This window comes from Ambystoma mexicanum, chromosome 9 (assembly GCF_040938575.1).
Source record: "Ambystoma mexicanum isolate Mex_15411 chromosome 9, UKY_AmexF1_1, whole genome shotgun sequence".
In the NCBI taxonomy this organism is placed as follows: Eukaryota; Metazoa; Chordata; class Amphibia; order Caudata; family Ambystomatidae; genus Ambystoma; species Ambystoma mexicanum.
In genome coordinates, this window is record NC_090931.1 from 719,958,193 (window position 1) to 719,984,066 (window position 25,874).

General features: G+C 41.4%; 1 protein-coding gene across 3 annotated transcripts in view; it reads right to left on the reverse strand.

Annotated features, from left to right (window-relative positions):
* PTH2R (parathyroid hormone 2 receptor) overlaps positions 1-25,874 on the reverse strand; it is a 1,139,291-nt gene that overhangs the window by 130,370 nt on the left and 983,047 nt on the right. For all 3 annotated transcript variants that reach the window (XM_069615615.1, XM_069615613.1, XM_069615614.1), the window contains exon 10: positions 20,650-20,744. In XM_069615615.1, the coding sequence (XP_069471716.1) occupies positions 20,650-20,744 (95 nt within the window). The remainder of the gene's footprint in view (positions 1-20,649; positions 20,745-25,874) is intronic.

The following is a 25,874-nucleotide window of genomic DNA, read 5'->3' on the forward strand; positions in this document are numbered from 1 at the left end:
GTGCTATTAGCACCCTGGACCATGCCGGTAAATTACCTGCACCGCCTTGGCGGAAAGGGGATTTACCGCCCCATTCCAAGGTTGGTGGGGCGGTAAATCCCCCTTCCGCCATTGCCCTTCCCCATTCCCATTTCTGCCCCATAGGGCTCTATGGGAATGGGGAAGGCGCTAATTACGGCACCGCAATTTTGCGGTGCCGTAATTAGCTCCGAGGTCCCTTAGCGGGTTGGTTTTTAACGCCTGCAAAAAGCGGCGTTAAAGCACCAACCCGCTAAGGGTCCTCGTAGTAAGGCGGTAATGGTTAACGGTCACCGTTACCATTAACGGTGGCCGTTAACCATTACCGCCTTCCGTGTAATGAGGCCCACTATGTTGTTACTGCCAACCAACCCAAAAAAACTGTTCACAACAGTGGCCCTTCTCCCAACAGTCTATTCAGTCCCCAAACCCAATACTTCACAGTGCAGTTTAGTAGTCAGCACTCCGTGCAATGGACACTACCCAAGCCCATAACATATGCACCCCATCCACTTCTATGCACACACTATAAGAACATTGCACCCAGTTGACACACTGCACTATCCAAGCACATACACATAAAAAATGCACTTAACCCTACCCTCTTCTACACTGACAGTATTCCAACACTGCACCCAGTGTGCACACTGCAGGACTTGACACTGCACCATCTCCAGCCATACACCGACAACTGTTGGATGTCCTAACAATGACCACACCCATGGAACTAACAATATACGCATGTCAGCTCACCTCTGGTGTTCGCATTGAACCAGCAATGTATGCAATGTTGACAAACCACACACACAAGGCAACAATGTCAAACCTACTTGCAACCAGGGCTCATAGTTGTCGGTGCAATGCCTCCAGCCATGCTTGGAAGGGGCTACCGGCTTACCACATGCAACACAGCATAGCACGTGCTATGTTACAATGTTTATGTCATGTGCAATGCACCCCCTTCTGCAATTCAGCTGCCTCCAGTCACCACAGTAAGAGGCCGTGGCACGAGCTATCATGCCATAATGAAGGCTGCCTGCATTCAGTACACATAGTAGTCGCCTGTGCAGAGACCGGCGAATTGCCGCAGTATGCACGGATACTGCACGCACTCCACCGTCTTCATCCACCTAATAATCACATATCTCCGATGAACCACTTAGCACTCCCCCACCATTTCCATCTCTTCTTCTCACCACTACATGGCGTAAAGTATGTTTGTCAGTCCCTTTCGGCACTGCACTGTCCTCCGATACACCATGGTGGCATTTCCCAAACACTTTGATGCACAGCACGCTTCCCTCCAGCCAACCACTGGCTGCGTCCAATGTTTGCCGACATCACGGCGCACTGCAAGCCAATGAGACTACTGTCCGCAGAGCAAACAGGGAAATGGGTCTGCGGAGCAGAGCCAGATATCACTAATTTTTTGACACGTACATTTCAGATCTTTGCAACAAAAGTAGTAGTCAGATTTCCACCAAACACACAGTAGCACGCTTTCGGAACCAAGCACCAACTCCTGCCGCAAATTTGGTGAAAATCCGTCCATTTGGGCTGTAGCCGTGTGCAAAGTTTTTGCCCTTTCAGTCCATGGAAAAAAAATGGGACTCCCTATAGCCCCCCTGCACGAAACCACACAAAACTTGCAGAAAAAATTCAGAGCGGGCCATATACTTTTTTTTGCAAAGTTTGGTGAGGATTCCTACAGGGGGAGCAAAGTTATAAGCTGCCCAAAAAGTGGCCTTCCTATAGGTTTTGCAACTTAACCATAACTACATGGGTGCGACCTCAGGCCCTGTAATTTTCAAGGAAAACACTTTAGCTGCAGGAGCGTTAAGTTGAGAACTTAATGCACAAAGCCCCTGAAATTAAGCTAAAGACACCTTAACTTTGTGACCCCTGTTGTGCAGCGTATGACCCCAGTGATGAGATAACAGATAACACCACTGATGGCATCACAGATGTCACTGCACATGGCCAGTGAAAGGGAGTTTGTTATTTTAGTGCAGGAACTGTCACGATCTAACAACCCATCCAATGACAAGTAAGGGAAGAAGGACAACAGAGAACGGATATCCTAATGCATTTATAATGGCATTCATAACAAAATGATTATCAGAAAGGGTCTCATAGGTTAAAAAGAAAAACACATATGCCTGAAATGCCATGCTAAAGTAAAATGCATTCTTGCACACGTGCCAAATTAAAATATTGTATTGTACTTGTATTCAGGTTCAATAAGTGACATGATTGAGCTGTCTGTTTCTTGCTGATGAAATTGAATATCTAAATTGCCTAACTGGTCCTTATTGTGTCTAAAGCCTGTCCTTGTCCTTGCATCTATAGGCAAATAGACATTATGAATGAAAGGTTCAGTACTAAGCCTGACAATGCATAGCTAAGGTCCTGAGGTATAATTCGAGTGTCAGAGAGGAAGATTCAGGCTATTTTTCACGTACACATATTTGGTGCATTGGTCGATACTATAAATCTCTACGAGAGCAGTTAGTGGCAGGCAATGAAAAGGAATCACCAAATAAATTATATAATGAGGGCATGGTATTGCACTTGTGTCTGGTCAGGCTATTTGATTGGAATGATAAGAAATCTCAGAAATACAGTATAATCTGGTTATTTGCAAAGGTTTGGTTAATTTTGATAGGATTTTGGATATTAGGAGTCAGGATGAACAAACAATGGTGAAGTATTAAAATAATTGACAGATTTAGGTGAATGAGTGGTTCAGCTAGAAGGTGCTTCAGGCAAAACGGATCTACCATTTTCACAATTGCAGACTAGATGTAATGAATTGATGGATGACATGTCAAATTTACAGACTAGTCTGTGTTCGGGGGAATTCTCCACAATGGCTAATGTCCCTTACCTACTGAATCCCTCAGCAGCTTTGCTGGATTTCTTGGATTTATTTTTCTTCACCTGGTAGGAGTGTGAGCCTTTTTCCCACTCTTAAATGTGTTTTGCTGTGTGTGTTCAACATTTTTGTGTTCATAGATTGTGGGGCCTCACCTACTCCACAGGCATCATCTTTTTACTGTGTGTTACACAGCAACTTCAGTGCAGTGACGCAGGGTTGTCTTTAGACTTCCCAACTCAGACTCCATTTTCTGGGAGTGACTACTGTCTCCCAGAACATGTAAAGTTGCCATTGACTTTATTAGTCTTTTTAAATCCACAGACCCAGTACAAACCATCGTACATGGAGTACTGGAAAGGTTTATTACTTATCCCTTTTTGTCTGTTTCTCTTGGAGCATTGTTTTGCTCCCTTTTCATCAAGACTTGGCTGGTGGCAGTGGTAACTACCCTATTTTTTCTACTGCGGTTATCTTAAATAACCTTGATATTGATTTAGGCTATATTGGTAGCCTCAAACTTAATCCCGCTATACCATATATGTTTATTACGGTTCCGGCTGGGTTTATTCACCATTTCTTTTTGAAAAAGCCTTTCTCATGTTTTTCTCTGTGCGCCAAACCAGGTTTCATTCCTTTGTTCCACGTCTTTTCGCAGGCTTCTACGCAGAAGCCCTCCTTAGGCGCCTGTATGTCTGGGGGACAGGATGTGAGGGAGTGGTTTAGGACTCCCTGCACAGGTTCTCCTTGGAGACCCATGTCGCACCCTGAACTGATTGGCTGTGGTGACTGTCCCGGCGGGACAGCCACCCTGCTGTGTGATTGACAGCCAGGCTGTGTGAATTGGGGAAAACTGCATAAAAAGCAGGTCTCTGGGTCTGGAAAGGCAGAGTCGCCACTGGAGCAAAAGAACTGACAAAGAGCTGATGGAAGAGGACCCCACCATGACTGAACCGCCCTGCTGCAGGTCCGAATCCTCAAACTCCAACAACAGCGAAGATCGTCCAGGAATCTTCTTCCCCTGAGCTGGTGGGACCAACCAGTTTGCCCAAACTGCAAGCCAGGACTCCCTCCTCTGGTCGAATTCACTGTACAGAGCTACAGTGGGCCAGATAGCCAGGAAGGTCAGACCCTGCTTGGGTTTAAGGAGCTCACCTTTTATCTGTTGCTTTGCTCTGCTGCTGGTTTCTTCCCTGGGCACTGCAGGACACTCCAGTCTTCCTACTTCATGTAAGTCCGACAGTTGCTTCAGGAACCGTGAGCCTGCAGGAACTACCAGGAACGTCCCCCTCAGCTACATCTTCTTCTCCATTTAAAGCTACTGTGCAAATCCGGTTGTTCGTTTCGTTCAGCCGCAGTGAAAGTGTGTGAAATCCTTCTCCAATTTGAGGGCTTGTCCTTCTTGTCTCTTTGAACCAACCTTTCTGCTGACCAACTTTGTCTGGAACTCTTGGCAAAGACTTAACCGTGAACTACCCTGAGCTGTGTGATCTTGAGGATAAGATGTTTGTCCTATTGACTTTGGCCCTATGCCTTTTTCATTTGATACCAATTCTGTAGTTCCTCTTTCTAGCTTGCCCTGCTTACATTCCAGTTGCTTTCTAACCTAACTGAAGAAGATCCCAAAACTATGAGTGATATACAGAAAGAACTAGGTATACACCCACAGAATTTGGACATGAAAGAACATAAAAACAAATCAAAATTCATGCCACCATTTGGAGGTGAGCATGTCATTGATACATTCTACAAATCAGTCACCAAGGACATCCATACACATATGGACCGCATTAAACCAAGTATTAATAGCAAGAAGTCTAACCTGACAAAGAATGAACGAGAAGCACTACAGGAAATATGCAATGATAAGTCTATTATCGTAAAAGAGGCAGACAAAGGAGGAAACATAGTCATCCTTAACAGGACAGACTACATCAAAATGGCAGAGGAACACTTATCCACCCCGGGCTATTGTAAGAAACTTACCAGTAACCCTACTAATCTGACTGTGAGAGAACTACAACTGACGCTACAACAATGGTATGAGCAAGGGCTTCTAACTCACGATGAAAAGGCATATTTATCTGTAACCAAACCAACAATGCCTACAATATATTTTCTGCCAAAAAATCATAAACCTTTTGTGCACTTACCAACAGTAAGACCGATAATGAGTGGACAGGGAGGGGCCACAGAGGCACTAGCTGACTATATTGACAGCAGCATCAAAAACCTTGTACCAAAAATTCCAGCATATCTCAAAGATACTATGCACACTCTCCAAATTTTGAAGGATATCAAATGGAAAACCACTTATGCTTTAGTAACATTAGATGTGTCAGCACTCTACACATCTATTCCACACACCCTGGCTTTGGAAACAATAGATTTTAGCTTCAAGACTTTTTCTGCTTCCCACTATACACATGTACAAATGATTAAAAATCTATTGGACTTTACCTTAACACATAACCAATTCATTTTCAATGGTGAATAGTTTTCACAAACAAAGGGTATAGCGATGGGTGCAAAATACGCCCCATGTCTAGCCAATTTATTTATGGCATACTTTGAGGATAAATACATTTTCAATAATAACCCCTTCCAACATAATATTATTACCTGGAAAAGATACATCGATGATGTTCTAGCCATATGGGAAGGCACAAGTAATGAATTTGATGGTTTTTTAAATTATCTCAACCATAACACCTTTGAGATTAACTTCACAGGCCAAATAGATACACATGAGATTGTGTTTCTGGATCTCAAAATTAAAATTGATGGTGAGGCAATACACACCTGTACACAAAGGAAGGACACTGCACTCAACTCTATTCTTCATGCATCTAGTAGTCATAAGCGCAGTGTTGTAGAAAACATACCAAGAGTAGAATTTCTCAGATCGACACGGAACTGCAGCCAATTTATCAGTTTTCAAAAAGAATGCAAGTCCATTGGCGAAAGATTTCAGGCAAGAGGGTACTCTAAACGCCTAATTAGACAAACAACAAATTCAATTAAAAAAGTGACTAGACAAACATTATTAGAAACAAAACCAGAAGGAGAGAAAAACGAGTATCCCAAATTGGTAAACTTTATTACCAAATTCTCACGAGATAGTAAATTAATTTACCAAATGTTGAAGAAGCACTGGCATTTACTACTTTTGGATACAGATATTACAAACTACATTTCGGAATCCCCTAACATCATTTTTACGAAAGCAACCACCTTCAGAAATGTACTATGCCCTTCTTTCCTCAAATCAGAGCCAATTGGACAGGAGCACTGGCTAACGTCAAGGACTCAGCCAGCAGGTTTTACAAATGTGAAATGTGCAATTTTTGCAAATATACACTATCACCTACGAAAATATTCAAATGCCATGGTGGCCTGGAAATTAAGATTAAGGATTTTATTAACTGCCGATTAAAGTTTGTCATATACGGAATACAATATGTTTGTCAAAAAATGTATATTAGTAGCACCATAAGAGAAGTACGCTTCCGCATATGGGAACACCTAAACAGCTTGAACAGTCAATATATTAGACTACCATTGGCAGCTCATTGGCAAGAACATCACCAAATGGATAATGCCAAAGACATTAGATATGTCAGACTCCAACAGATTCAACCACATCCAAGAGGAGGTGACAGAGAGTTGAAACTATGCCAACAGGAAGCAAAAATGATTTTCAAACTCCGATGCCTGTCACTCGGTCTCAACAAGGACCATGAGCTAAATTTTTTTCTGTGATATGTACATACACTGAAGCATGTCTAACTCGGAACTGCACTAAGAAATGTTCGAAATATTAAGAGAATCGCTCATTTGGATAACTTGTAGTCAAATAATGTCTGTAATATTCATGCAAGATATGCAGCTAAATATATCTGTAATGCCACCGAAAAAGACGCAAATCGCAAAATGTATATGTTTGAACAATATAGATCTGGGTTGCCAAATGCACTTTAGAAATATATGCAATTGATGCAAATTCGCCATATACGGTTGATACACCGCACTTTAGTTTGATTTCTACTAAAGCATGTTTTCCCTAAAATTGGCCAAGTGACATTATAAGCCTTATTTTTCAAACAAATAACTATTAGTCCTATCCGCTTTGTATCCGATTCAAACTCATACAACAGGTCCGTGCAGGAAAATTCGAATACTGGCGAACCCTTCCTGTTTAGCTACAGTTGCCTAGTAACCGTGGACAGGTGACCAATCACATGACCAGTTTACCTCTTAGATTATTGAGAATTAACATTGCGGATACTCGAGCACATAGATATCGGCTGCATTATTATCAACTAAATCACTCATTCGCCCAATTCCCCCAAAATTGGCATACTGATAAAAAAAGTTGCACGCATTTTTAACAATCCGAATGCTATCCTCACTCACTTCCGGGACACGTGATATATCACATGACCGGAAGAATTCATCACGCTACTATAGCAACGGCAAGTACTCGCCGATGCTTCAGTCACGGCCCGACGGCACAAGATAACAATCGGTGGATTGCACTCTAGCCGGTAAGCTCCAAATAATAACATGCCGGGTACTCTTTCATCCATAATCGCACGCAACTGGTAAAGCAAACTAAATGCCCATACCTTACACACATCTAATCTTTATTTTTTCAGAATACGGCATGAACATATAACGGCAAATCATGTTGGACATTTGCAATTACTTGCAACCAAAATATTGACCTTTCAGGTAACTCTCTAAGTAAACCTTTATAAAAGAGCTAAACTCGCTGCAGCATCTATATCCCACATTTCGTAATAGAGTGAGGATTTTGCAACAATAAGGCTTACACCAAACTTTCTTGTCCTTTTAGGAAACTGATCTTCAGTTAAAAACTAAATCTGGACTGCCAATGTGACTTATATATTAACGCCGGAAGAGAGTATATAGTCTAAAGACGCTAGGCATAACTGCACATAAGGTAACTTATCACTATTCACTTTATCTGAGACACGCTTATGATAAGCATGGTCCTTTAGATCTTTTTAGTCACGGCAACTTGTTTATATGGTGTTTTGACTGATACAAACTAATTATTTCCCCTGTTTTTCCATCAGTATGCAGAAAGTAAACATTAACATATTGGGAAATTGCCAAATGTCGGTGCTTTTTCATATACAAGCTCCCTAGTTGAACACTAAGAACTATATTAACTGCTAAAAATATAGTTAATTATGAAAATGTTAAACTATATGGTCAAGTTCACTTATCCTGTCATTAATACCTAATCACTTTCTCTTTTTGTTTCCCTTTACCCAATTACATGGTTTTCTCCTGCATTTTCCCTGCCCCCCCCCCCGCTGTGTCTGTTCCCTTCCCAGAATCTCTGCAAACTAGGATTGCCTATTGAATATGTTAACTGTACTAATTATCACAAACTTTACGCCCTGAGGACAGCCTAGTTAGGCTGAAACACGTGTTGGCAGTGAAAACAAGTTTCTTTTCTAAATGTATATCTAGTTTATGTGCAAATAATCAAGTGTGACAAAGTTCCTTCTATGCATGACTAATTGATTATCAACGCGTGATTTTTACCCCTTTTTTTGTTTAAGATCGAAATGTATGCAAATAATACTTTTGTCTTTTTGTTGCATTTGAAATACAGGAACCCTACTTTCTAAACACTTACCAGGTGTCTCTCATACTCATTTTCCAAATTCAAAAACCCTACTAAATCAATACCACATTGTTGTGGCATATGTATGACTGAGCGCAGTCTTTGAGGTTAGCACCCTCTCAAGCTTCTGCTTACATACCTGTTCGTGCTGTTCATTTTCTGCCTAACTTTGTAATTCCCTCCCGTTTAAATTTCTGGAGTGCCATTTTGCTCCCACTTCATTTGTGAGCTTAACTTGTCTGGAAACTATTGGGAGTGGTGTGGTGTATTAAGAGTGTGATTTTTAAACGGCTTTACTTTAGTGAAATGTTATACAACTGATGTGTAAATAAATGTATATTCTTTTACTCAGAATCCTTGAGTCAGTGTTTGTTTGAATCATAGTAATTGCTGTCCTTTGTGCAACTATTTATACTGCTCACTTGCTCTTGAGATAAGTTTGGTTGCTCAGCCATCGCTACCACTTTACTGTGTAGTACAGGTTTGTACCAAAGGTGAATTTGTACTGTCACTTGTAGTCTTAATTGTGTGTGGTGTTCCCAAAGGGTACTGCATATAATTCTGCCTAACAGTCTGCAGTGATATGATACATTGCAGATTGAGTTGGAAGTTAAAAGAAGACAGAATCAGGAGGATTCAGAACAGATTGACCAGTTAAAAGGGCAATTAGCTCAGATTCTAATTGGTGGAGATGAGGTCATAATAGAAATGGATTCATAACAAAGAAAACAAACAACTGTCACATGATGTTCAGTGCCTAGAAGATGAAATAACTAGTTTGATTGTAGACATTAGTTTATAAGTGACTGATGATTACAAAGAACAAGTGACAGAAATGAATGTAATAGTTACAGGGTTGAGACGGGATCAAAGTAAAATTAGTGCAATTCAGGGTGGGACAAATGATCTGAAAGCACAAATAAGAGAATTTCAAAATAGGGGTTTAAGAGGACAAATGTTGTATTCATGTTACAGTGAGCTGCAAAATATGCCAGCAGCTGAACTGATTTTTCAGGACATGAGAGTTGAGAAGGCAGAACCCCTATCCAGGGTTGGCTAGCTTCCAATATATGTGGGGAACAAATGCAGAGAGCCCTTAGCATAGAGAGGGGAAGGCAAATTTTGAGGCAGAAGGAGGGAAGTGTTCTCACTGAAAGGAGAGATACAGGCACAAAAGAGAAGAGGCCACAAAATGCTCACAGTTATGGGTTTTCACAAGAAAGTGCAATGCTTATCGACCCAGTTGAGATTATGAAGTCACTTAAGGAGATCATAACGCCATTTATAATGGATTTGGATTGGTCTATAGAAGAGCACTTTTATCAGGTTATAGAAATTTAACAAACAGTGAATGGTTCCAAAAGCACAATTGTTTCGATTTTCACACTGCACAGTGGGTCAGGCACATGCTTTTTATTTTGCGCAGTTTAAATAAGCAGCACATTTTATCATGGGAGGGCTACCAACAGGAAGTAAGAAAGTATTTTTCACTATACAAATCTGTGCAGGAAGCAAAGAGAGCGGCTTATGCATTATCAACAGGCATAGACATATCACCTAGGCAATTATTACAAACACTAAAAAGTGTTTTCTTACGATTTGATGTGGGCTGCAATGTTAACTCAATTGAGTTTAAAAATAAATTTTTTCAAAGTCTTCATAAGCCGATTATAGTGCAGTTAGCACGTGATTTTTCAGATGAGACGAGTATTCAGTGGATATTAGATCAATCTATGAAGGTGTGGGAAGTCATCCCCTACACACAAAATAAAGGAAAAGGATAGGAAATCAGAACAAAAGAGGTGGTAGCTAGCCCTAAAGTTGCAGAAATTAAGATAGGGAAGAATATGGCATTGGAGACTGGAAAGCCAAGAAATGACATAACACAGAAACAGGAGGAATTGCCAATGCAAGGAAAGGCCGAGAAAGGGAGTGTGAAATCCACCAATTCCATAAAACGAGCTCCCGATATCAACCCCCAGTATCTTGGAAATTTGCCTCGCATAGGATATCAGTACAGTGTAGTAGTACCAAATAGCACCCCAAGTCACTCACCTCACAGACCGTACAAGGCGTTGGAGCTCAAAGTAGGTCTAATCATACAACAATGACATATGGAAACAGTAATCAAGTGGAACCAATATATGCAGCTAGTAGCTAGGTTAATTGAAACTGGGATTCAACAAAAGGAGCAATATCTGCCTAATGAAAGACATAATGTGGTATATAGCCCATGCTCATATGCCCTAACCAAAGCACAAAGGGGGCTATGTACAAGGAATAACACCACCTTCCCCATCTCCACTATCATGGGAATCCAGGGGAAAACTATCCCAATTCAGTCACCTGAAGGTAATCGGAGTAACCAAATCAGACAAGGGCAATTTGAGTCAAATCAGTACAGTCCTAGAGCATGACGTGATTACTTTAAGGTTAAAGTGTGGTTTCAGAGCCTAGCAACACAAATGAGGATGCTTGCTGAGCAAGTGGGGAGGCTTGGCGCTAGTTAGAGAAATTACCAACAAATGACAAATCAGAATGAAGAACACAAGAGTGATGTCACCAAGGAACCTGTAAGTGACTACTCAGGCAAATGCCCCACACTGGCAAACAGGCACAAACCAACACCATTTGATAAACACATAGGTATGCACAATATCTTCAATTTTGAGAATATGGTATACAATGACATTGGAAATAGAAACACACATAACAAAGGGGTGTGGTGTAACCTAGAGTTAAACCGGTCTATTGCTGTCATTCACGTGGGCGAAGACAGTAAAATGCAAATGAAAAAATACACATGATTACACCTGTTTGAGAGGTGAACACATAGAACAGTGAGAAAGAAAACAAACTAAGAAGAGGTTTATTGTAAGTGGAGAGGATGAGGAGAATACACAAACACACAGAAATAAGTGAAACAGAAGGATAGAGCAAACAAGGAAAAAAGTGGAGGGATTACATTTTCTGATGAATCTAATATTGTAAATATCTCCACAGAGGTAAACACCCATGAGTGGACACATGCAGGTGAGTCGCCAGAGGTATATTTCATGCCACAGATGTTCATCAAGGTGCATTTAACAGGCAAAGTACAAGTGCAAGGTAAGTTCCAAACACAAAATGCTCAAGTGTTACCACACGAAAAAGAAGTCAATGAAAACTCAGAGAAATTGTGTGTAATAGAGAATGTAAGTGATGGTACTGAAATCAATGTGGGCACATCAGATAAGGCATTGGGCAAGAACTCAGGTGGGCTCATTATGCAGGGAGGCTATTCAATAGCAAAGCTTCAGAGGGAATCACATGACATAAAAATATACTAAGAAGATAGGAAAGTTGAAAATGAGATGGTAAAATTGGGGGTAATGTATCATTCCATAGCCCCTCTGTTTAGCAAGAATTCAGGTATGCTTAAGAAAAATCATTCCTGGGATCAGTAACAACTCCCATTTCCAATGTATACTAGAGGAATGTGAGGGTCGATATTATGCCCCTATCACGGTAGAAGAGCAATGTATTGTGTGTTCAATGGTGGATACAGGAACTTAGGCTACTGTAATGTCATGGAAAATGCTAAATAGCATAAATGAAGGAAAACAACAACACAACTGTTTATATTTAAGACAAAAAGAAGTCCCTGTGTATAATTTCAATGGTGAGGAAATACCTCTGCATGGTGCTACTGAGATTAACATTAAGGTAGGGAAAAATAAATTGACACAAAAAATGGCAGTCACTCCAATTGAGTAGACACCCTTCTAGTTTGGTATGAATTTTTTGAAGTGCCTGTTGTCACTGATAGATTGGGTAAATTGTATGCTGTGGTCAATGGTGTAAAAGCCCATGATGCCTCAAAATGTGTCAAGCCAGGTTAGCAATGCAACGGAAAGCCAGACCACTGCCAAGTCAGAAAGAGCAGTGGAGGTATATCTTCAAAATGGCTGTGTACCTAGTGTTACTGTCATTCTCATGTGCCAGGATGAAATGGAGGGGGAAAATGGAAAACAGTCAATAGAAGTTCATTTAGATCCCAGACAGAACTGGCAAACACAAATGACTGAAGACACATTAAGGTTCTATTTAAGTGAGGAAGATACAAAACAATGTGATGCTTTGGTGTCAGGCTAGGAAAAATATATTTAAGCGGTTGCCAAGATCCACATGAATGAAGAACAAGAGTGGGTACCAGTGCACATGAATGGGTATTTGGAAATTATTGAGGCAGTACTGCCTCTAGAACAAGAGAGGAGTTACACCAATGAGGAAGCGTTTAAATAAATGTTTGATAGAAAAGAAATACCAAATTGTGCCATAACACATCAACAAATATTTGGATAGACAGTCCTGATTTGTGACATAGAATTGTGGGGAGATGCATGTTTAAAAAAAAAATAGGATCCAAAAGAATCCATCACAATATATGGATTATAAATGCGACTAAGGCCAAATTATGTCTTGGAAATTATATCATGCACAGAATGAGTATGGTTATAGACTTTTTTAAATCAAAAAGCTTGGTCCAGACTGGGCAGAGCACCACAGGAATTTGAGGATAAAGGCAAGCATACTGTTGTGCACACGTAATGTCATATGCAGTTGAACTACAAGTAAAAAAGGATGTTACCATTACTGCATTAACAAGGCTGTTTACTGTATCATTCAAATACAGAAAGGGACAAAAAATTATAGAGTCGGATGCATTTGTGTGTATCAATAAAACCATATGGGATAGAATGTGAATACACACCATTTGTTGAAGTTGGGGATAGTCCCTTCCGGATACTAGTGGATAACAAAGGATGTCAGGAGATTCATTTGGAAGAAGGTACAACGTTAGGGATGGAAATTTGGAAATTCAAAAATAATGCTACACTGCACATTTGAACTGCACAATTATTGGACGTATGCCTGAAAGCTATGTCAGTTCACAAGGTGAGCTGCCTAAATTTTTAGACTCTATTCCCAAAGGGGTTTTCAGGATTCAGTCAGTGTATCCTTGTGAACCAAAATATGTGATTTGTTATCACCAGGATGATTTAATACTATTTCGGTTGGCTGGCAAAGAGTCGAAAGGAGAAAAGCAAATTGAGATGGAGGCTTAGGTGCCCTGTTACCTAAGGGTGGCATGTGTCCAAAACAATTCTGCCACACAATTACAGGAAAGTACAAACATTTCTTTTTGAGAGGACTTTCCAGAATTTTCTAAAATAGTAGACGATCAAATCCAAGCACCAGATGCATGTACAAATGAGTTGGAGAGAGACCAGTTGAGTAAATAGTTTTAGAATTCATAGATGCATTCTTCAGAGATGCATATGATTGTGGGCTTAATGATCAGCATGCCACTACAATGCCAGTTAGCTATGGTACGATACCTGTCCAGAAGGATCATTAGACATATGAACAGTATGATTATATTAGGTGTGTTGAAACCCAACGGTCAGTGGCAATTATGTGCAGATCTGAGAGAACTTAACCAGAGGGTACCTGTTTGTTGATGATCAATTCGATCCTGATTGCACTACTCAGGTAGCGGCTACTGATTTTGGTAAATCACATATTTTCCAGGTTTGGCTTGCCCTAGAGAATATAGTCAGACTGTGGAAGGGATCTTACCAGTTCAGTAATGACCAAGGTATGGCAGATGTTAGGAGTGAAAAGGAAGTTGCATGTTTCAAATCGGTTTTCCTCCAGTGGAGGAGTGGACAGATGCAACAGATCAATAATAGATACACTAAAAGGTTTGTGGCTGAAGCAGGGTGTAGTTGGGATTTACGATTCCCTTTAGTGCTCATGGCAGTTAGAGGGACACCATCAAAATATACAAATCTCAGTCTACATGAGGTATTCACAGGCAGGAAAATGGTACAGCCTCAACATGCTTTTTATAGGACCAATTATCAGGTCTTAGTAAATGCATCCACAATTCATGAATATGTGAAAGAGTTGAGGAAGCATTTGCAACACACATTTACATTTGCACAGCAACATCTAGAAAAAGCAGCTGCAGGTGCCAAGTCATACTATGACAGAAAGTCATCTGTTAGAGAGTATGAGATAGGTGACCAGATATATAAATTCCATTTTGCAAAAGGAAAACAAAACACATCAATTCTAGGTTCATGGCATCCTGGCATGGCCCATTCAAAATGATGGACAGAATTTCACCTATGGTGTATAGAATATTGATGAAGGAAGGTAATCTGGCTGTAGAATAGTTTGTCCAGGTGAACTGAGTGACAGCGTTCCGCCCAAACCATAAAATACGAAGAATAGAACAACAATGTGGAACAGACAATGATTGATGGATGTAATGGTTGTATCAGAAATAAGGATAGACCATGATCTAGGTGAGTAAATCAGTTCACGATGGTCCACAATGGGCAGAACATGAGGTTAAGCAGAAAAGGATTCATCATAGCAGGTAATTATGAAAGACTGAGTGAAAGGTTGAGGTTAAAAAAAGGATTAAAAAAAGAAGGACACATCTAGTACAGGTTTATTGGTGCCTGGTCATTAACCTGTCTCTCTCTCTCCTCCATTATAGAAATTGTTAACTTGTACCCTCCAAAAAGGTTCGCTGGAGCCCAATGCCCATGGAGGAGGCCCAGCACGAGGAAGGGACGAGTCCCCGAGATGAGAAAAGAAGTACTTAATGAGGAAGAGGACCGGTGGACACAGAGGAAAATACCAGATGACAACACTGTGGTCAACGCTCTGTGGGAAAAATGAAAAAAGACAAGACATATTTTGAATTATTTAAATGTGTTTTAGTTGTGACATGCCTAGTTACATGGAAACAGACCACACCAGCAAATGGACACGTTTTACTCATGCCAGGGCCAGTGTGAGGCATTGTTGTAGAAGATGTCCATGGATTCATATTAGGGAATAGATGTATTTCGTAACAAAATATTTATACTAATGGAAATCTGGATTTCATTTTGTAAATAACTTTTAATTTTATGGAGTTTAAATCCACTCAGGTGAAACAGTGGATTCAAATATCTAGGGAAGGTGCTGTAATAGAAATATTGATGCAGCTGCAGAAGATTTATGAGCACATCAAGGGTTAAGAGAATAAGGGAACATAGAAAGGCAGGTTTTGTGATTGGGGAAATTGTGGAATAGAAACAATTCAAGAAAACAAAATCACATTTGAGATGGGAAGTGTGATTCCCCTACACATAGATATAGAGTAGATGGTGGTTGGGTTTCATTGAGTATTCCATTTATCACCCTAGACTTGCCAGCTAAACCATCCCTTACCAAATCTGAAAGAACTTTGAAAAAATGTAAATCTTATACAGTGTTGCCTAGGGTTAAAACCCTCCAGAGTGATTATCAAAAAATATTTTGTAGCAAAAATCTTTCTTCATGAAGAAGAAATACTCGAGGCAGATAACTTGCCAAGAAAACTCTTTCAGGTGATTACATTCTTTTCTCAAACCATCCACTGGCTCCTCTCACATTGGCAGATCAATTGAGCATGCTGATGAACTGATTAATGTTTTCATAAATAAAATATTGCACACTCAATCCTCCCTTTAAAAAACAAATGTCTGGAACATTCTATCATGCCTATGTTTTACCCACTGCCCTGCATTGCATAGCTCTCGAAAATCACGGGCGAGTCAATGACTTATTAATTGAAACAGTTTGTGGTTGCTAATTACTCACTCTACACAGTTTAATATGATTTCCTCCCCAAACGTGGTAACAAGACAGTGCTGGGAATTGTGCTGAAATCTCGTTGACTCTGGCCATATGACTGTTTGTGGCTTTTAATATGGTTTGATTCAAAATTCTACTGCCAAGAAGAACTAAACACATTGTTGTGTCGGAGCATGCTATCCAATGGCCCAAATCTTTCTCCTCTCTAGGACACAACAGGTGAAGCTAGGCCTGCTGCATCATTTGAAGGTATAGATTACGTGTGGTGTGCTGCAAGGTTCCCCACTCTCCCCACACTTGTTCACCAAGTGAACAGACTGCATCTCTGTAACCCTATAGATCCCTGCACACACCATATATATATATATATATATATATATATATATATATATATATATATATATATATATATATATATATATATATATATATATAAATATATATATATGTTTGGCCACTATTTAACAAACATCTTTATTCATCCCGATGTTCCATTCTTATGCGGATTACAAACTAGGTTACATCACTATTGATGGGCATAACAAAAGCATAACATCTGCTCTCAATCGTAAAAAAACAAATGTTTGTTCTTAAAATGTATTTCAAAAATGTCACTGCAATTTTGAAATTGTATCAGCTTTAGGCAGCCCTGAAGGTTTTGCATACTTTAGTCCTCATTACGAGTATTGCAGTGCAGGGAATACAATGTAGTTATGGATTTGATTTACTTCCACTTTTATCACACTGACAAATCCGAAGTTTGGAAGTGATCTTGAAAGGAGACCTCAGATCACATCCAGTGATTTATCTCCACATTGCTTCAAATAAATGGAGGAATTTCATTGGCAGAATTACAACCATTGGACATTCTCCCAAATTGACCCAAAATTCCAACATGAGGAGTAACACCTCTTCCCACCATGTGTAATTTGGTGAATTTACCACAGAAAATGATGGGAGTAACAGAAAAGGTGTTGGGCAGCATTTCTATTGGATTAGGTGATGCATGTTTTTGGTTTGTGTAATTGAGTAGTGTTTATTGGGGGGTATGCAGGGGAGTGGGGTGTGTCCATGTGGGATACGATTACATTTCGTAGTGTGAAAGTATGGCTGTGGAAAACAGTAGCAAATTACAGCTAGAAAACCCTATCTGGATCTAACGTTCATGTTACTTGGCCGACCGGGAGCCGGCAGGGGAGAGTGCCGGACCCCAGAACCAAGGCCCAAATCAAGGCCGCTGTCTCGACCTGTCTGGAGCTGGAGGGAGCCCCCTACATACCACCATTCCTAACTTTCTCTGGCCCACGCTGCACTATGAATGATCTTAGTGTACCCCTGCATTTTGGGACCTTGAAAAATGTGCTAGTACTTTTTACTGGTAAGCACCCTGGATCACCTGCTCCTGCACCACAACCCTCCACCTGGTTGCCTGCTGAATCCTGCCTCCCGTGCCCTACAGCCTGACTGCAACCTCTGTCTTCTTCTCACTTGATAGGTGTATCTGCCGTACATTTCAAATATAGCCGCTTTCTGCTGCCTGCTAGTGCCAAACCCATAATTCCTCTTCTTGAGCATCTTTATTAACTTTTTCCTCCATTTTGTGCTGTTTCCAGTGCTTGTGGAAACATTCAAATCTAGGTGTGCTTTCTAAATCCCTGCATCCTCCATTTTGTGCTGTATTAGTGCTTTTTGGCAACTTTTGAATCAATGGGTGCTTTTTAAATCACTGCATCCACCATTCCGTGCTGTATTAGTGCTTTTCGGCAAAATTTGAATCTTGATGTGCTTTTAAACGACTGCATCCTTCACTTTGTGCTGTATTAGTGCTTTTAGGCAAAATATGAACCTATTTATGTTTTTTATTCTGTGTGCACTGTTTGCCTTCCTTTGCACACCTCCTCTTCTGTGCCTGCCTGGCTGCTAGACCACTAGGTAAATTCCAATGTACTGGACATCTCTCTCTCCCCCACTACCCCTGTGGCACTTTCCATCTCTCCTATCTATTCTAACTGCTATCACCTATCCTACGTCTCTCACAAGGTCTAGAAGAAAAAAGCTGACAAAAGCTCTCGGAACTCTAATCCACGACTACGAATTGCTGACAGTTACGTCAATGCCACTTTTAGACAATTACTGACAACCTCTTCACCATCCCTTCTCCTGACCTTTGCATCGCCCATCTGGTCTCCACTCTTTCTCCTTTCTCCTTCTTACCCATTAATGGTGGCAATAGTTGCAAAGTACTCCTTGAATACTTCTCATCCTCTAGGTGTATCAATAATGTCTATCACAATGGCACTATCATGGGCCAAGTTTCTCAACCTTCTCCTTCTCGACCGGCACCTGCCTTCTCTCATAAACATCCTCCCTTCTTCTGCCACCCCTGCTTCCTCTCGCCTCACTTGTCCAGCACTACCGACGGGAGTACCACACCCTATACAATGCTTCAGAAAACCTTCAAAGGTGGCAACCAGCTTCACTTAGCTACTCTGAATGCTCACTCTGCTGTCAAATACTCCTCTGACATCTGTCTCTTTTTTGAAGACTTTATCCTGGACGTCTCGCTCTTACCGAGAAGTGGTTCAATGCCAGCTCCTTCACTGCTCTTGACACTCTCCTTCCGGAGGGCTACAAAATCTTCTCCAAACCCATACCCAACAGGCCTGGAGGTGGAGTGGCCCTGATATTCCCTGAGTGGGTCACTGCTTCCATCGTTTCTACTCAATCCTGCTCCTCTTTTGAATGCCTCATCTGTAGACATGGGGTCTCACCTACTCTTTCTCACCCTCACCACTTTCTATAGACACCCTGTCCCTATCTTCCTCTTCCTCTCTGAATGGGCTGACCTCGCCTCATCCCTTTCAACCTCTTCTTCCAAACTCCTCCTCCTTGGTGACTTCAACATCCACCTTGACTCTCTTGAATCATCCACCTCCCAGGTCTGGGTCCTCTGTGACTCCCTCTCTCTGGAAAGCAAGTAGTTCTCTGGAAAACAGTAGCATAATGCAGTTGGGAAACCCATGCCCTGGACCCGATGGGAAGAAAAACAGGTATAACAGTGGAAAACAGTAGCCACATAGAGTTGGGAAGCACAGTGGGAAGATAATGCAATGTGGTGGAACAAAACAACAGTGAGATTAAAAAAAGGGACCCCCAACGCAGAAGCACAGTGGGAAGATAATGCAATGTGGTGGAACAAATATCAGCAAGATTAAAAAATGCAGCAGTACAGCAATGGCATTGTCACCTACCTGGTTGTAGCTGTAGACTCGGAGGGCAAGACCTAGCAGGGCTGGGGTTCCAGGGCAAACAGGCAAACAGGAAGAGACGATGCCCAAGGAAGGTGCTCTTTGCCTTAGCCCTTTGCCGGCTGCCATTGTAGTCCCTCCTAAAGGCCTTGGTTTCAGGCTCATGTGACCCAGGGCAAGCACCTATCCGGTGTTACAATGGATAGGCAGGGGGTAGGAGGAAGGAGGGCCGGAGGAGAGGATGTATGGGCTGGGTTCACGGAGCCTGGGGGATGGAGCTTTGCAAGTGGGGCCAGCAGAGGGTGTAATAAAGGCCCACAACCCTGCTCGGGAGTATCCTGAAGATACCTACAGATTCCTTGAGGCAATGTGTCCTCAAACCCTATGGACGTTGAAACAGGGTGAGATCTTAGTCACGTGAGAAGGTGGTTTGTTCCGGGGTCATGCAACACAAGGCAAGCACCAATCCAGTGTCGGGAAGGGTGGGTAGCGGGTGGGAGGAAGGAGGACAGAGGGATGTGTGGCTTGGGTCACTGAGTCCTTGGGAACGGAATCGGCAAGTGGGGCCGGTAGAGGGTGGAATAAAGGCCAAAGGCCCTGCTCGTGAGTATTCTGAAGATACTTACATATTCCTTGATGTGATGTGTCCTCAGATCCCACAGACGTTGAAACAGATATCCGGGAAACACCAACAGAACATCTGTCCGCCACTACTTTCCATTGGTGCATAATCCACTCCACAATCTGCACACCCTCTTTCCAACACATTTCACCTCACACCACTTCACCGTAGCTCACTGGCCTGCTTGTTATCTCCTCACTGCCCTCCACATATGCGCCTCTGCGTTCAGAGCTGCTGCACAATCTTTGTCCTTCCACATTTTGAGATGAAGTTCCACACGCTTGTTTTCACTCAATTATCACTGGGCATTTTCAGTTGCTAAAGAGCAATCTACATTTTGCAAGAACGTGATGACCCATTCCAAGGATAATTTCTATTTTGTTTAAAGAGGCCTAACTTTTAATTAAATAAATAGGATACGATTCATGGTAATATGTAACAAAGAAATGCATCTAGCATCTAAAACACAAACTTAGACGAAGAATATACCAGACTGCAGATATAGATGGAGAGAACAGAGGTCAGATGGACAAATTATGCTCACCTGTATTGCTTCCTAGTGTCATATCCTACTGAATTAGATTCCCAGATTTTGGTCGCCAAGACCCGCACCGTATTTAGGAACAAAATGAAGTTGAGCTGTGAAGCACAGAGAACACAGATAAATGGATGGTATTGCATTGACAAAGGTATTAAACTTTTTGAAAGTTTGAAAGAACTGACGATGCTCCAATGACATCTATGCTATCTTTTAACCTTAGTCCCAAGTGCCTCATCTATAAGTAGTATGGACTCTTATGCCAAAGTCATTCTAGCAATTCTATAAATATATCTTTGCTTTGCATTTTGCAAGCTGCTCTGATCACTTCCTCTAACATGCGACCAATCACAATTTTGAAATCAATCTAAGGAATCCTACATTCTCCTATACATTGCATGCCTGAGAGAGAAAGTACATATGATGTTCAAAAACATCCGATTCCTGTGTCTATGGGATTTGCTACACTGTATTCCTGGAACGACCTACTAATCAGTACATTGTACAACCAGGTGGATTCAGGGCAGTATAATCATTCAATACTAGAGCAGTTACTGAGTGAAGCAGAGCTTTGGCTCTACAATGAGTTCTCTTTTAATCTGTATGATACCTAACAGAACCATATACCATATCCTCAACCCACTTACCGCTTGGTATATCTCACCAGCCTCGTTGTTTGTGTCTTTGCCGCTGGGCTAGAAAGTCAGATGGAGTGACCATAGAGCAGAGATGTCCTGCTCCTTCCAAAGTTAAACACTACAGGTGGCTGGGATGTGCAGGGCTCTATAGGGTTACAGAGATGCAGTCTGTTTTTGGACTTTCTCCATACAAGCCACCAAGCGTTCCTTACAGTTTACCTGCTGAATGCGTTCTCAGAAGTCGCAATGTACTCAGTGTTTGAACTTGGTTAATGAGTTCCTGACCTGTTTTAATTTCGACACTATGACTGTCGAACAAGTGACTATAAACCTTAACTGGTGTCCCGTCAAAGTTTCAAAAACATAGTTTCAAAATAAAATAGTTTCGAAACAAAAGGATCGAAAAAAAAATGTAATGCATTTTTTTTAATGTATGTATTTTCTTTTATTTGGTTCGTATAGTAAAATTTGTGTTTTTTCCCCAAAAAACGGCGGTTTGGGAGGGAACCCCCCACAAAAAAAAAAAAAAACAATCATTCAAAAAAAAGAAATGTGATCCTATTGTGTCGAAACGTTTGTATTTTGACACTACGACTGTCGAACAAGTGACTATAAACCGTTTTAACCAGGTTCGTGTGACGGCCAACCCTGATCCTGGCCAGATGATCCACATAGGCAAGGCCCCTCTTTATCCCAGATCCTGATCCATGAAGCTCAATAGCTAAACACTATCCTGTAGACCATCACCTTTTATCCCCAGTTCCTACCTTAACAATAGATTAAGTGTACCATAGGACAGTGAAAATATATACCGTAAGAATATATTTTCAGTATACGCTTGCTACCCAAGATTAGAGCACATCCAAAGCTCATTCTCATATAGTGTATCTTCCACCCCTGGGGACTGATAGACATATAAAGGGACAAGCAATGATCAGCATCCAACTCTCCTAAAGAAATCTCTGAATGCCCCCGCCCAACAGAGTAAACAGGGAGGTACTTTTTACAATCTGAAGGGCTCCAGGACTCCTTTGCAGATAACCTCAGCCGCAAGTAATAAATGTTAAGTGCCACCTCGGTTCTCTGCGTGGTTGGGAATACCTAAAGAACCAACAACCTCTGTGTGCATCAAAACTATGAACTTGATATCGGTTGTTTTAACCATTTGCTTGAAGTCCTTTTATTATGCTTCAAAGGTACCCACTAGCATTATGATGGTGTTCTCTCCCTTCAACATCATTAGTGAAGATTTTGAACAATGTAGGACTGGGACATAACACACCCCTGTGGAACATTATCAATACTTGCTAAATATGGTGCTGTGCAAATATTTTCAGATCAGTGGATATTTTCCTATAGACTAATATACACAAAGAAGCACAGCACACCTCACACTAGCAACAGTGGAGAAAACAGTTTTTACTAGTAGTACCAGGCTTATCAATTCACAAAGTAGTGCAATCTAGTGAGTTTTGTTTTCAGAAAACTAAATCAAATATGTAAATTATTTGTATCACACCACTCTTAACAAGTTGTAAGTCCAATCACTCAATCCTTGTCTTTGGAAATCAAGAGCTGTTGACTATAGGTGCCCGTTTAGGGTGTTTCTGTGGTTCTCCCAAGCCTATCAGCTTTTATAAGTTCCTTTTGCCAAATGCAATCTGTAAAAAACGATGTCATTGATGCAGTGAGAGCCACAACGTCAATGTACTTTTAAGTGAAAAGCAATAATGAATTATTTTGTCTGAGACAACACCAGAGTCTAGAAGGTGATGAAATCCACATCACATACACATTTTCTCTGTTACCTATGCCCCTCAAAACGTTGCCTCACATAGGGATTTTCTTGTAGAAGGCAAATGCTGAATGTGGTGTGCATTAATATCTATGGAATGATAATAATAATTCCCATTGACACTTAATCAAAGCAATCAGAATTAAAGTAGCAGCTGATGACATTTGAATCTGAAGCTGCGTAAGTATCTTCTCCAGGTTAATCAAACTGGCCTCATTATGAGTTTGGGAGTGAGGTCAAACACAGTGGTGATACCGTACCATAGATAAGCACACCACCAAACTACAGTTTTGGAGTTAAGACAGAGTAAACACCTCCAGCAGAGTGCTCGAGGTAATTTGTTTGCCTTTCCGCTAGAAAACTGCCAATACCGTCAAGATCCCAATGGAGTCCTATATACACCATTTATTGGGGACCAACATCACCTACCACCACTTGTAATCTGATGGTAATACCGCTGGACCAAGTGGTGGTAATGCTGGTACAGTTTGTGGTATCGCAGTGGAATTAGCACTGAGATACCACCAAACTAGTAATGAGGCTGAAAGTGTGAGCAGAGAGCAAACCTAAACAACCTGTAATTTGGGGTATTTATGCTTCATGAACATTTTTAAATTATGATTTGAAATTGTCATGATGTCTGTGCCCACGATGTCTGCTAGCACTGCCAGTGTAGCACATTTTCCAGATGACTGTTTCCACAATATATGTCAGGATTGTCATGTAAAACATGTTTTCATGATGCCAGTGTTGCCTCTGTAAAAGACATTTGAATAATTTCTCCGCTCACAGTATATGACATAATTGCTAGTGCAAAACAACTTTTCGTAAACTATCGGTTACCACAATATATGCCAACATTTCCCTTTAAAGCACATTTTCATGATGTCTTTGCCCACATACATGCCAGTGTTGACATTGCAACATATTTTCCAGCACTGACCTGTAAGACACATTTTCATGATGCCTGTGCCTGCAATATACGTTCTCATTGCCACTGTAAAACACACTGGGCCTCATCACGACCCAGGCGGTAAGTTACCGCCTGGGCCGTGACTTTACCACCATGGCGTAAACTATGTTTACGCCATGGTGGTTGGCGGACTTACCGCCCCATTCGGACCTTGGCGGGGCGGTAAGTCCCCAATCCCCATTTACCCTTCCCCATTCCCATTTTTGCCCCATAGGGCATAATGGGAGTGGGGAAGGCGTTAATTACGCCACCGTAAATTACGGTGGCGTAATTAACTCCATGGTCCCTTAGCGCCATGGATTTTAACACCTGCTAAAAGCAGGTGTTAAATTCGCCATGGCGCTAAGGGACCTCGTACTCAGGCGGTAAGGGTCGGCGCTGTTTACGGCGCCGTAAACCCCTTACCGCCTGGGTCGTAATGAGGCCCACTTTCACAATAAGTTGAATGGGTGTTTGAGAGATACTCATCCACCCATTATAGAAGTGCCACGCCTTAAGAGGTGCATTACAAACATATTTATCAACATGAATGATTTTGCTCTCTGGCTAGCTCTGTATTTTGTGACTCCTCGCAGCTATATTGCATACAATCAGCATGAGATTAATGTTTTGTTTCGCTCTTTCTTTTGTGCACATTGCATTGTTATCTGTTCTGTAGATAAGTAGTACACACCACACAACCATTCCTCCAAGGAACAGAATTATTTCTAGAAAGGGTGAGATACAATCTATTTGGCAGGTATGACCCTAGTAGTGTAACAAATAATTATTTGTTCAATCGTCATTTGATTGAATACATATATACACACTGGCACATACTGCCCGGTTTAGAGATATACTTTAAAAAATAACTATTTAGGCACATGTTATTGAGACAAATAAGCATGCAAATGAAGGACGCGTAGCAAAGGACAAGCACTCGATCATTTTCCCTTTTACTCTCTGTGTTGAAGTCTCCAGCCTGATCCATTTAAAAAAGGGGGTACCCAAGGGGTCCGAGGGCTGAGGTGTGATGCTGGACCTGGGGGTAGTATGTGGAGATTCCCTTGGCTACATGAATTCTACTATGAGTGGTAGGCTAGAGACACATGTTACTTGATTCAACACCATTCACTTTAATAATTGGTATGGATTGGCAGTCGACTTTGTTGTGTGACATTTACCCGCCCTGAAAGCAAGAGGTTCAAAGCCCCCGGTTATCAAACACTCATGAGATATGGAAAACAAATGTTTCCCTTAAAAGGGGATCTATGTGCTGCCAGAGATAGGTATATGGTTCCCGTTTGAAGCTAGCTTAGGTCCACACATGCAAGTGGGGAAGTGGGGACGATATTTAAGAATTACAAGATGCAAGATGCATCTGTGGAAATGGAAATCAATTGAGACAGGCACCAGCAGACCTTGGCCAGCCATAGTGAAGAAGCAAACAGATTAAAAGTTAAAGTTATGCCATAGAGCCACAATTCAGCATTGTCTGGTCATCACTGCAGTGCAAAATAATAAAGCTATTATCACCCTTCATTACAGGAGAGCCACCCTTGTAATGAGGCCCCAAGAGTTGTTTAAAGCAGCTGCTTAAAGACAAGTAGCTAACATTTCTGCAGAGACGACTGAGGAGACAGACGTTCCAATACACCACATAATCAACACTCTACGCGGTGGGCACAGAGTGTGTGGGAGTGTCAAGGTGTTTGGCTGCCCTGCTGTGCTAATTCTCTGTCACAACCATTATACACGTCCTACTATACTATATAATCCCCACTCTATGTAAAGCGAGCAGAGTGTGTGGTGGTGTGTTGGTGTTTGTGTCTGTGGATGGTGAGGT